The 13,832-nt window shown below is 42.1% G+C and overlaps 1 protein-coding gene across 1 annotated transcript in view; it reads left to right on the plus strand.

Annotated features, from left to right (window-relative positions):
• Positions 1-342: 342 nt before the first annotated feature.
• LOC124884625 (c-Maf inducing protein) overlaps positions 343-13,832 on the plus strand; it is a 45,511-nt gene continuing 32,021 nt past the window's right edge. Inside the window, exons 1-2 of the mRNA XM_047392654.1 lie at positions 343-1,622; positions 1,737-2,040. Of these exons, the coding sequence (XP_047248610.1) occupies positions 1,537-1,622; positions 1,737-2,040 (390 nt within the window). The 5' untranslated portion in view covers positions 343-1,536. The remainder of the gene's footprint in view (positions 1,623-1,736; positions 2,041-13,832) is intronic.

Genomic DNA, 13,832 nt, shown 5'->3' on the forward strand with positions numbered 1-13,832 from the left:
ACATGAATCATGATGTTTGAGATAAGTGGAACTAATGAATGCAGGATTGTTGTGCTATTCATGGCAAACACACTGAATCTTTGGGACTGCTTACCTGAGTCCAAAGGTGGTGTTCTTACTGACTGCAGAGACAACGCGGTCACATGATCGCTGTTTATCCTCCTGAAAGGTTGATGTAGATATAACTGCTGCAATAAGACACGTCGTCTATAGAGAGATCTACCATGAAAGATGGAAAAACAGCTGGAAAAACCTGCAACACCAGCAGAGCAGGATGCAGTCACAAAATTAGAGCAGACATAAAACCAATGAAAGCCGAGGCTAATCTAAAGTTTGATTTATTCTTTGGTTGTTATTGTAAATTATTATTTCTGACACAGAATAAAACCTCTTACACACGTATATAACACTGGACATAGCCAAATATGGATAAATAACTTACTATTTATTACTAACTATTTCATAAAACTGAAAGAAAGTGATTGAAAATGTGAATAAAATGTAAAGAGAAATATTAATTGCAACAAAGACTAAAAAAATTATAAAAAATAAAAAAGAGAAGTTGTGTATAGAGTAAAAAAATTAGAACAAATATGAAATAAATTATAAAAATCTTGTTTAAATGAACATATAAATACTGTTAATTCACAAATTGCCAAAAAAGATAAACTTGTTGTTATTCAATAGAAATACAACAGAATTATATAAAAAAATATTACATTGAAAAACAAATAGAGCTTTATTTTATATATTATAAACAACATCTTTTCTTGGGAGCAATAGTTTGTCCATTATGCTAAAAAATAGTATGAGGAGATATCGATATATTTCTCAAGATACATAATTATTTAAAAATGAGAAACTTCATTTAAAAAAAAGACTTGACAACAGCTGATAACTAGTCGACTGAATATTATATGTGAATATAAAGTTAAATTAATAAATAAATGAGAAAAACAAACTAAATAAAAAACACATTAATATAATATAATATAATAGTTTTTTTTTTTTTTACTTTATTCTAATTCCCTGGAATTGATGTGGATCTCGGTGTTTGCATCATTTCCAGGGAAGTGAAGAGGAGTGGAGGAGGAAGAGGGGGAGGGATTGACTCCGTTTTTATGCGCGCTCTGAGGGAGGGGAGAGCCGAACGCGTGTGCGCGCCCCCAGCAGACACACACGGGCACAAAGACGCACGGCCTCATCCGCTCGCCTCCCTATTGACGTCAGTCCTGCATCACGTGACCGAGCAGGGTCCAATGAGCGGAGAGTGCTGGCTCCTCTTTACACGGAGACGGTCAGCAGGAAAAGCGAAGAATAAAAGCGAACAGAGAGGCAGAAATGGCCTCCAACACCTTCTGAAGACCGCAGAGACGCTGGACTGAAGTCTTTACTGCTGATCCGACCCGAGGATTTACTGAGTCTGGCTCCGAGGTGGACGAACTGGATCAGGCCATGGCCCTCATACTCTGAGAACAGCTCTGTGTCCGTGGGGTGGGGGGACGCGCACCGTGGAGACTGTTCACGGAGAGGAAAATGGTGGATTATTGTAAGGGAGTTATTAAAAGGTTGAAACATCTGGATCTGCTGCGAGGTCTGACGTCCTGTTCCTCTGGTGGTAGGTAGGTAGCCCCCTCATCATCCTAACAAGCTTCTGATTTTATTTTATCCCCGATCATCCGTCTAACTCTGGGAACAAGAAATACTGGGCTTACTGGGAAAATGGATTTTAACAGCAGCGGCGGGGGGCCCAACGAGCTGCACAACAACCAGTTCTACCAGTGCGAGGAGAGCAAACCTTTACTGGGGGAGATGTCCGAGGGGAACAACAACACCAAGCTGGGCGCGGGGCCGTGCAAGAGGTCCCTGCACCACTGCAGCAGCGGCATGCGCTACAAGCTGCTGCACGAAGGGGACATCCAGGTGTGCGTGGTCAAGCACCCCTGCACCTTCCTCAGCAAGCTGCTCACCTCCAAGTTCCTGCGGAGGTGGGAGCCGCACCACCTGACGCTGACGGACAGCGGCCTCAGCTCGGCCACGGTGAGTTTACACGCGTGTGCGTGTCTCTGTCAGTGCGTGATGCTTCGCATTCCTCCATCAGACCTTTTCCTGTCTGGACGCGCAGCCAAGTTTGCGCATTCTGGGTTTTGACGCATTTAACAGAAAGGAGGAAGAGGATCATAGTTGTGCAGAGGCGCACACACATATAAATAAATACACACACACACACACCATCCTGTGGACACTTCTGGTCCTCCAGGTGAGGGGAGGAGGACGCTGTCAGGCCATCATTCAGCTCCCATACCAGGAACGTAGCAAATACCTTTGTTATCTGAGTGGCCAAGATTAGATGTGACATCAGACAGCAGTTTAAAAGAAAATATTAATTGTTTTAGGCCGATTTGTACTCCACCTTCATACCTTTCATTTCCAATTTTATATCATTAATAGCCCATTTTATTCCCACGTACTTAGCTTTACCACTTTATTTTTATTTCTGATAAAGTAGGGGTGGGGGATATGAACTTAAACATTGTAGAACAATATTATGTTGTATTTATTGCAACGATGATAGAAAGGCATTGGCTATAAATCTTTATCTGCATACAGTCACAGCCTCACCAAGACAAATACTGCTCAGAAAATAAAACACTGCATCAGATAAGGGGCTTCACCGCAACGTTTCTGCTAAACACTTCAAAATAATATTGTTTTTAAACCACAAATGCAGCATTGACTGATTATCTCAACAGTGAGAAGATACCTCAAACCACAAAGTTAAAATGAGAAACATAACCAACTAAAACTTAATGTTATTATTGCAAGGTAACTAATTGATATGGGAAATAAGATATTAAGCAATCTGATACTTTCCGAAAGCTATAGTTATAGTCAATAAATGCTTAAATCGCTCCCATGGTTTCATCTCATATTATTTTCTGATGCCTGTTTGGGTTCTATGCATGGGCAGAAACGTTACTGTTTTACAGAATTAAAGTAATAACACAACAACTAAAAAAATACAATGTATCTGATGATCTAATTGCTTTTAGCTAAAACAAAAAAGTAGAAATAATATAGAATCTATATTGTATGCTCTATTCTTGTAGATTTTTGTCTGGTTTTGTACTTCAGGGACATTTATGACATTTTAATGCAACTTTTTTTATTGACATAGTTTTGTTTACTGTACAGCGGTTTGCCTCTTGGCCATGACGCCCTCGGAAGAAGTTTATCTTAATAGACTACCTAGTAAAATAAAGGTTAAATAAAACAAAATGTTACAATGAAATTATCTGACAATAATGTCATCTTTAATATTAATTTATGGGTATTTTAAAATGTAGAACAAACACCCTATAACTCATAAAATATGACAAAATACATCCTCCTGTTCAAACTGTCATAGATTTGAGCAACATCCCGGTAAATTGATTATTAACATAATGATATTTCTTAACGGCAGACCTTAAGTAGACGGCAGAAAATTGCTTTAAGTAGTCTGTTGTTTTACCTGGTGGGTAAGGACAGCGACTGGCTGGTACGAAACATTGTGTGGCAGACAGATCCGTTTCATATCTATAAAAATCTTTCAGATGTGAAATGACCAAAATTACAAAGGTTCAATATGATAAAGTTACCAAACATCACAGCTTTTTCTGTTGCCATGATTGTCCAGGTGTGTTTGGGATCAGTGATTTACTTCGTGGCCTTATTACCCTTCACCAGATTGATGGGCAGCAGTAATTGGATTCCTTTGCTCATTGCTGTTGTCTTTCCTTCTTGGTGTGTCGACATACTCCTGTATATTCGAAAATCCCCAAACTGGTAATGGGTTACTGAAGGCTTTGCTTTGCAGTACCTGCCTCCAGCAGAATTACCATTGCTTGGGTCTCAGTGTTTACCACAGATCTTCTGGGAATATAACCCATCAACTGGGGGTCTGAGATGTCTGTCAGATGTAAGACGTGAACTAGCCTCTCAGCGGGAACAGATGAAGCTCTGATGGATGTTTGCTCTGTTGTTTGTGGTTCTGCAGCTGCTGTTGATCATCTCTCTGCCGCTTTATTCCCACACCTATAAGATCTGATTCTGTGTAATGATTAACCCCAGCAGCAGCAGTCCATGGCATCTCTGTGTGGTCATCACCCTGACATTTTCCACTTGTTGTTGTATCAACACACCTTGTAAAGGGCTTTTTGGACGTGTGCCTTTCACAGTGCAGGAGTGCACGAGCCGAGCTCCGTAGCATCATGGAAGAAGTTTTATTGCTGCAGGAAACACATGTAGCCGACGGGAAAACCCATCTGAATTGCCTTTCACAGGTGATCTTTATGTTTCATGTTTAGAGGCTTGTTTATGGGAATCTTATTTTTAGTTCTCCACTAATGGTTCATCTGCATCGTTGAGGGGGTGACTTAGTGACAGAAGTACTCAAAGAAACCCGAAAAGGCCTCATCATGAGGCAGCATTGTGGGTTGTTACTGTTACCGGAGAAACAGGAAAATAAATCGTTCATGGTTTCATGGATTTTGTTTTCAAGGTTAAAACTGAGGATGTTTAAACTGTTTCAACACATCAATGAGATGCTTTTTTTGTGGGTGTTTTATTTGTCATGTTTCTGTTAAGCTTCCAGATCAAAATGGCAAAAACTAAAGCAAGAGATGACAGCTTTAGCAGAACTTAAACGGCAGAATCATGAAGCGTCTCCTTTTCTTTTCTAACTTTTCCCTTAGATTTTTAACATTGCAGGTTTTTTGTTGAATATTTTCTTACTTTACAAAGTTTGAAATTAAAGGCTTTTTGGTGTTTTGTAATATGAATAATGTTTACTACTGCTGAACTCTACATACCTTATCTAAATATTGGAATAAAGAAATACAATATGATTTTTAACATACATCTTTTAGAAATAATATTCAACACTGACAGAAATCCTTTTTAGTCGCATTCACAAACATGTTAACTGTTAACTAATAATAATTAGGTAACTAGCCTAACTATTAATTATACATTTTTATCTCATAAATAACCCTATAGGTACTCCTGAAAGTACGCCTTAAAGTTCCACCTTAGTTCTTTTTTAGGTTGCACTGAAGTTCCCTATAAGTTCCCTGTAAGTATTTTCTGTAGGTATCCCATAGGTTCCCTGTAAATACCCTCTAAAGTATCCTGTACCACCTTAGTATCCTATAAGTACCATTACGCCCCCCATAGGTACCCGAGGAACACCCGTAGGTAGTTGATGGGTATTCTGCATGTACCCTAGGGTCACACAATTGGCACTTTGTAAGATAACCAGTTACTACTCCACAAGTTACCGATAGGTTCTTTGTAAGAACTGCCATTGATATCCACCAAGTATGTGTGCCCTGTAGGTAGCCTGTAAGTAGCGTAGATGCACCAAAGGTACCCCTATAAGGAACCCCTAATGCCCCCTTTCCACTAGTCCCTACTTAGTGCAGTTCGGTATGGCTCTATTTTTAGTATCTGCTTGCTTACAGTTCCAAGCGAGCCGATCCGTGCTGAAAACGCCACTTTAGAAGACTGTCGGTCACTGATTGGGTAAGTGGTGGCATCACTACTTACTGCATAGTTTAATAACGAATGTCTTCAAGCGTTATATCGTTGTATGCCGGGCTTCTTGTGTAAATGAACACTACAGAAACAAGCAATAGGTAGCATTAGCTTACCCTGACATGTCGTCTAGCTTGTACCCTTCAGTTTGGTACCGCTCCATGGCTTCCCTCTCTCTCCTGTATTTCTCCAGAGTGCTTCATCTTGCTACCTGCAGTCTTCCCTGGTTCTCTTCTTTCACTCTGAGTTTGACAGCAGCCATAGACCAAACAGCAGGTCCTCCTTTGTTGTTGTGTTTGCGTCACTACAAATCACATCACGTTACCTTTTCGGATCACCTTAATATTGACGATCCTGCTCACATTCAGATGGTACTCAATTCTAATGGAAAATGAGGCAAACCGTATAGATCCGACCCAACCCGTCCCGAGACAAGTAGAGTAGGGACTAGTGGAAAAAGGGGATATATACCTCACAGGTACGGTATAGGTAGTGTGGGTTGTGGTTCAGTGGGAAGAGTAGTCCTCTGGTCTTTGATATGTTGTTTGATTCCAGCAGCCAGAAGTGGGGTTTTTTGGGTAAGATAATGGACCCCAGCCTGTTTGTGTACCTAGATACCCCATAAGTACCTTTTAGGTACTCCTAAAGAACCCTTATTGGTATCCCTTTATGCGGCCATGTACATGGCCCCCATACTAGCCCTGTAATTACAGCCATGTAGAAATCGCCATTTATCGCTACCTGTTGACCCAACAGCACAGAATATATTCACTCCAAACCAGGCAACAGAAAAAGAGTCTGAAGATCTGTAAAGAAACATGAAAATGTATTAAGATGCAACAATTTTTACTCAAAAATAGACCTACGGTGAATTGACAAAGTACATTTAAACTGATTATGTACAAAATATATCTTAACATGCTTCGCAGCATATTTATGTTCAGAAACTCTGACTTGAAGCGGATCTTCCAGGCAAAATTTCAATACTTAAAGGTGTGTCAAGTTCCTCACTGATAACTGGAATAATATCCTATTGAAATCCCAGCTTTGCATTACTTTGGTGCCATCCTACCTCCTTAGCTATGTTGGCTGTCAGTGATACTTAATTTATTTTTGGCTGTCCAGGAGCAGCTTTCCTGGAAAATCTCAGCATTTGCAGCCAAAATGAAAGAAATCCTACCACAGGACTGGGCATTCTGGTCCCTTAGTGAAGCTGTGGGCCCATCACGCCCTGATCGGCAGTGCTCCAAGAAGGTTAAAGCAATGCTACAAGCATCTTGCCCCACCAACATTCTTGCTACAACCAGTAGGGCATGTGCAATGACATTAGCACAACTCTTTATGCTGCCATATGTGGCCCCAGTTTGCAGCAGCAGTTTGGAATAACTAACTAGTTTATACATATATCTGGCCGCATTGTAATTTTTCTCAAGCAAGGATAAGTTTACTTATCAGGATACTTAAAAGAAAATTCTCCAGACTCAATATTAAATGGTGGCATCGATCAGAAAATGGTGTTTGGAAGGAAGGACCTATGTGTCCTATTCAAGTTCGTCTAAGAGATTTAACCAAAGGTCCTGGGGGGGGTGGTCTTCAAAGGTGTTGACTAAGAGAGTTGGGCCAGAGCGGGCGTACAGTCGGATCGTCATGGAGAGACATTTCCTGTCAGTGTGCTGAATGTGCAGGAGAGCGCCTTGGGATGCGAAAAACCTTTTGATTTGAGCAACTTAATAATTCCCTTTACACTAAAGGTGGTTTTCCAAATTTGCTGTGATCCAGATGGCCGTAATAGGCTGTGTAGATCAACGACCATGTTCATGCCCCAGTGAATTGGCTGGCATTCTCTTGAATCAGCAGCTCATTTAGTGAAAAAACACCCAGCTTTTCATTCCTGTTCATTTAATGCTTCAAAACTGAGAACGCACATTTTTATGGTTTGTAAATGCATCAAGAAATGGTATGTTCTCTGCTGGGAGTTTAGTAAAAACTAAAGCATCAAAGCTTTAGTTTTTTTGATGCTTTAGTGCGTGGATGCTTTGTTGGGGATAATCTGGTAATCCCGTCCACTTTATTATTTTCTTGGACTAAAAACTACTACCTTTTATAGAGGAACCTGTGATACATGTGAGCAGTGAGATTTACCTCAGTTGAATTCAAGGTTACAGAAATGAGTTTGGCTGTGTAAAACTTCTTTGTCATATACTCAGAATCAATTGGAAATCGGTATCGGCCAGAAAAATCCTGATTGGTGTATTGGAGCGTTTATTCACTGTGAAGAGATTAAATGAATGCTTTAAAAGCTCAAAATCCTTCAGGCAACAGTATTTGTAGGTCATTTAAAGTAGAAAACAGATATTTACATACATTGTATAAAAAGACTGAACTTATTTGTTTTGTCAGGCTGAACCGTTCCTATTTTAGGTCATTTGGAATTTCCAAACATATTTAGATTTACTAAATGCCAAAATAATGAGAGAAAATAAGTTTGTATTTTTTTTAACTTAAAATTCAGAAGTACATACATTTTTCCTTAGTATTTGTTAGTTATGTTTTAAACTGTATGACTTGGGTCAGGCGTTTTAGGGTTCTTTCATCAAGCGTCTCATAGTTCGCTGGGATTTTGGCCCATTCCTCTTGACAGAACTGGAGTAACTGGGTTAGGTTTGTAGACCACACTCACCTTTTCGGCTCTGCCTCACATTTCCTCTGGGACTGAGATCAGGATTTTGTGATGGCCGCTCCAAAACGTTGACTTTGTTGTCCTCAAGCCGCTTTGTAGCTAATTTGTTGGTATGCATAGGGCCATTTGGAAAACGAATTTGCATCCAAGCAGAGATATTGCTTCAATTTTCCCACCTATTTTTTTCATAACGCCATTTATTTTGTGAGGTGCACCAGTCCCGCCTGCACCAAGACACTCCCAAACATGATGCTGCCACCCCCATGCTTCACAGTGTCCCCGATTCTCCTCCAAATGTAAGGATATTTATTATAACCAAACACTTTAATGTAATTTTAATCAGACCACGGAACATGTGTCCAAAAATGACAGTCCTTTTCTGTGCGTGAATTTGCACTCTGTAATCTGGCTTTTTATGCTGTTTTTGGAGTAACAGGTTCTTCCTCACTTAGTGGCCTTTCACTGTAGTAATAGTTTTGGTAAACCTAATCTCTAAAACAGGACATTTTTAGTCTGATTTATTGTCAGACAGAGGATGTAAACACTTGGTTTTGGCTGCAGGCTTTCTCAGACCGTACAGGCGTATGGATGCTCTTATATTCTGCACAGGTCGAGCCCTTCAGTGACTAATGGCAGTGGTATTTTGTAAGGTGACGATGCTCTGCTGCTGCACGTTTTGTTAACACAACAGAAAACATGAACACTCCTCAGCGCGGTGTCATCCATCATCTGATGGCCTTTACTGAGCTGCAGTGTGCTTTGTTTTTATGGCAGGAAGCAAAGACTGTGACGCTGTGCTCTGTCTTTTTGTTTTGAATCGAGTCATGCAGGTAATTTATCCAGAATTCCTGTGTCATGTGTCTGAGACTCATCTATACCCAGCCCCGCTCAGAGACTGAAACATGAGGAAGAGGGCTCATGTTCGGGGGGCGAGGAGCAAGGTGCCTTTCCTGAGTGGAGGCCTTGTGCTGCTCAACGTCCCATGTGGGCAGCAGAACAATGCTGACCCGTTCAGATAGACGACTCCCAGCGAGGAGATCCGGAGAGGCTGAGAACATCCCCACGCTCTTCAAATAACTGAGATGATTAGGAGCGAAAAGGCTTTGTGAAACTGAATGTCCGTGCCAGCAGTGTTCACATGAGTTCAGTTAAACCAGTTCCATTCATCTTCCTTCGGATCTAGCCGACCCACATCAAATTATCTTTTAATGTCACTGCTTTTAAAAAAAGAGGACAAAGTCGTCTGACCCTAAACTGCATCATATTTATGTCAACTGCAGCGTCCTGAGAGGCATGTGGTTAAACACTGGCAGCCTCATTAGCCAATCACAGCAAAGAAGTAAGGCTGAGAAAGAGTGGCTTTTAAAGGGTCGACCTTAGAGGTCACTGAAGAGATTACACAGAAAGAAACACCAGAAATCTATTCTAACAACCACTGCTTCTCTAGCTGGGTTACGCTTGATCTTCTGTGTCAGTTTAGCCATAATTTATTTTAGCAGCAGCTAATGGGAGGGCTTACAGAACATTTTTATTTGACTTAGATCTTTGGCTGCAGGCTTTCTCAGCCTTCCACCAGGGCCGGAGTCAGGACATTTTCATGGGGTGCCCAGGCTGGGAACATCATTTTCTCTGGAGCATAACTGGACATCTTTCCTGCAGTTTATGCAGTATATATTTCCTGTTGTATCATCAGAACAATTGTATTGTTGTACAAGATTGTAGAATGGAGCAACGTTTAAGTAGTTCTTACTTATTGGGATTTATATCAAATGTAATTGTATTTTTTCTTAGAATTTACAATTATTTTTGCTTGCAGATGGATGCTACGAGGGTTTTAAGGCACGTTTTTCTTAAGAGTATCAGCCGTAGTTTTCAGCAGAAACACTGTTCGATGTTCACAGGAAGTTGGGGTTTAAGTGACTGAACTGGCATTTTGATGCATTTTACAGTTTTAACAGAATCACAGTTTAGATTTGATAGTTTTTTTCAGATTTTTCTGCAGACTGTTCAGTTTGGAGTGATGTCGTCAAACATTCTCGATATTCTGAATTTGCGTTCAGTTTATAACTATACACAGTAGTTCGTCTCCACATGTTCAGTTTCTACATCAAAATGAAAGTATTTTTCTCTACTTTCAGCCAGGACTTACAGTTTTCTGTCAAATCCGCCCAGACTGCAGAGAGAGCACACCTAGACTCCCATTCACTCCCATTATATTTCAGTTCTGAATTTTTCTTTCCAAACGGGCCTTGAAGGCTCTTTTTAACCTGTCATATCTCCTACATAAAACACTGTAGACATCTAAGTTTATAAGTGTTGCCATCAGAATGTTCCACCAATCATGGTTCAAGTATTTTGTCGATACGACTTACAGTCTTCGCTCTGGTCCTGCCTTTTTAGACTTAATTTCTTGCCTGCATCTCTGTCTGCCTGGCTTGTGAAGGGTTGTTGCTCTGGGCTCCCTAAATCCTCATAGCAACGGGTGACTCAGCATTATCTTTTTGACACAGCAGCTTCTTCCCTCTTACAGTAATCCATTAATTGTTTAACCTCTGGTTACTTAAGTGAAGCGCTGCAGAATTGAGTATTTCGAGTTTTAAAACACGCTCAAAATGCAAACAGAAGGCCTTAACTTGAACTTTCAAAATAAAGCTTACGGATATTCTTCAGAGTAATAGTCTAGCTTTCTTTTAACTGAGGTTTTTTTTTTGTTTTCAGTTAATGCAGTCTGGGTTCATGGTTAGTATCTGCAAATGTCACGTAAAATTCGCTGTGAAGGTCCCTTCTTTATATTTTGAGGTTTTTGGGTTCAGAGAAATGTGTCAGAAAGATACACAGGCTGCCACGTCTGATTTACAGGCATCAGCATATGAAGAGTATTCAGTCAGGCTTCCATATGTAGCTGTTTAATGCGTCATTCAGCCTCAATTTGAAGCTTGGCCTTAATCCTAATCTCAGCAATCTCTGAACCAGACCTAAACATAAGTTTGGTCCAGTTTGGTTCCAGGCTGCACAATGGCAGGAAGCTCTGCTGCGAATCATACCTCATAATCTTATCACACTTCTGGAAAAAAAGATAACATTTGTGCTATCTCCTGCACAGATATAGCTGTAGTTACTTAATGTGTTCACACCCTGAGCCTTGACCTGCACAGATAAACCCTCACATTTTTGTTTGTTTCTGTTAATGACGGAGGTGGGATGATCGGGTCACTTTTAAGATGAAGAGAAACGTCCCATGAACTGCTTCGGACTCACTTTCCTGGATGCATGCAGCTTTACTATGCGGTGTGCATCTGGAATACTGGAAAACTTAATGGAAGAGCTCACATCTCTGAAGCTACACACTGTTTAACTTTCTATCCTGTTAGTCTGCTAAAATCTGCTTTCCATGTAATCTGTCGCCGTGATGTCACATTGCGGCCCTTTTTCCTGATCGTTTGCATGCCTTTGTGCTTCACGTTTCACGCTGTGGTGGCAAGATAACATATGCTGGAAGAGCTGAAACGCTCCTGTTATCCTCTGCTTAGCTTCCGTTTGGCTCGCCATGTTTGCTGAGTGCTGGATGTTTAGTCTGCAGAAACAAGTAGAAGATGACTAATGATTGAAAAACAGCTGTCGTTGCTTCTTGGTGTTTTGAATTTGTTTTTAGGAAACAGCTGAGATCATGTCAGTGGACTGAAGGGATCGACACTGAGAATTTAACGTCCAGAAATGGGGGTTCAAGGTTGAGTGGTTCCGAGAAGCTCGTTATTATGGACCAGGAGGGCAGTGTCAAGCTGGAAATGACAGGGTGAAGTGATGAGAAGAGAATCTCAGGGCCTGGTGCAGTGTGAGAAGCAGAACCAGATCAGAATCAGAATCAGAATCAGAAAAGCTTTATTGCCAAGTACGTTTTTGGACATACAAGGAATTTGTTTTGGCGTAGTCGGTGCAATACAATACAAATTAAACAGTATAAACATATCTACAATATAATATAAATATATGTGCACAGTTTTAAGTGAGTGAGAGTAAATATAGAGCAGTATAAGATGCAAGAGCAATACAACAGTGCAGGTGATCATTGTGCAAGTAAAGCAGGAGTCCAAGCTGAGCGTTAATGTAACTCATAGAGTTACAGGTTACAGGTGTCCTGTCAGCAAAAAAAGGGGGGGTGTGGGGGAAAGGGAGAGTGTCAGGGTGGTTTCCGGGCTTTGTTAACCAGGCTGGTGGCAGATGGGAAAAAACTGTTCTTGTGGCGTGAGGTTTTGGTCCGGATGGACCGCAGCCTCCTGCCAGAGGGGAGAGTCTCAAAGAGTCTGTGACCGGGGTGGGAGGGATCAGCCAGAATCTTCCCTGCCCGCTTCAGGGTCCTGGAGGTGTACAGTTCCTGGAGCGACAGTAGACTGCAGCCAATCACCTTCTCAGCAGACTGAATGACACGCTGCAGCCTGCCCTTATCCTTGGCTGTAGCAGCGGCGTACCAGATGGTGATGGAGGAGGTGAGGATGGACTCAATGATGGCTGTGTAGAAGTGCACCATCATAGTCTTTGGCAGGTTGAATTTCTTCAGCTGCCGCAGGAAGAACATCCTCTGCTGGGCTTTCTTGATGAGGGAGCTGATGTTTGGCTCCCACTTGAGATCCTGGGAGATGATGGTTCCCAGGAAGCGGAAAGATTCCACAGTGTCAATTGTGGAGTCACAGAGGGTGATGGGGGCAGGTGGGGCTGGGTTCTGCCTGAAGTCCACAACCATCTCCACTGTCTTTAGAGCGTTGAGCTCAAGGTTGTTCTGGCTGCACCAGTCCAACAGATGGTCCACCTCCCATCTGTACGCAGACTCATCACCATCAGAGATGAGTCCAATCAGGGTGGTGTCGTCCGCAAACTTCAGAGGCTTGACAGACTGGTGACTGGAGGTGCAGCTGTTGGTGTACAGGGAGAAGAGCAGAGGAGAGAGAACACAGCCTTGGGGGGAACCAGTGCTGATGGTCAGGGAGTCAGAGACGTGCTTCCCCAGCCTCACGCGCTGCTTCCTGTCAGACAGGAAGTCAGTGATCCACCTGCAGGTGGAGTCGGGCACACTCAGCTGGGAGAGCTTCTCCTGTAGCAGAACTGGGATGATGGTGTTGAAGGCAGAGCTGAAATCCACAAACAGGATCCTGGCATAGGTTCCTGTGGAGTCCAGGTGCCGGAGGATGAAGTGAAGGGCTAGGTTGACTGCATCATCTACAGACCTGTTGGCTCTGTAGGCAAACTGCAGGGGGTCCAGGAGGGGGTCGGTGATGTCTTTTAGGTGTGAGAGCACAAGGCGCTCAAAGGACTTCATCACCACAGAGGTCAGGGCGACGGGTCTGAAGTCATTAAGCCCTGTGGTCCTTGGCTTCTTGGGAACAGGGACGATGGTGGAGGACTTGAAGCAGGCTGGCACATGACATGTCTCCAGTGAGGTGTTAAAAATGTCTGTGAAGACTGGAGACAGCTGATCAGCGCAGTGATCATAGAAAGCAGCAGTTCATCATGGTTGACACTCAGCCTCCTCTCATTAACTGCTGCTGGTGGAAGTCTCAGTATCAGCTGGGACCTGTTCGCA

The sequence above is a fragment of the Girardinichthys multiradiatus genome, chromosome 2, assembly GCF_021462225.1.
Source record: "Girardinichthys multiradiatus isolate DD_20200921_A chromosome 2, DD_fGirMul_XY1, whole genome shotgun sequence".
In the NCBI taxonomy this organism is placed as follows: domain Eukaryota; kingdom Metazoa; phylum Chordata; class Actinopteri; order Cyprinodontiformes; family Goodeidae; genus Girardinichthys; species Girardinichthys multiradiatus.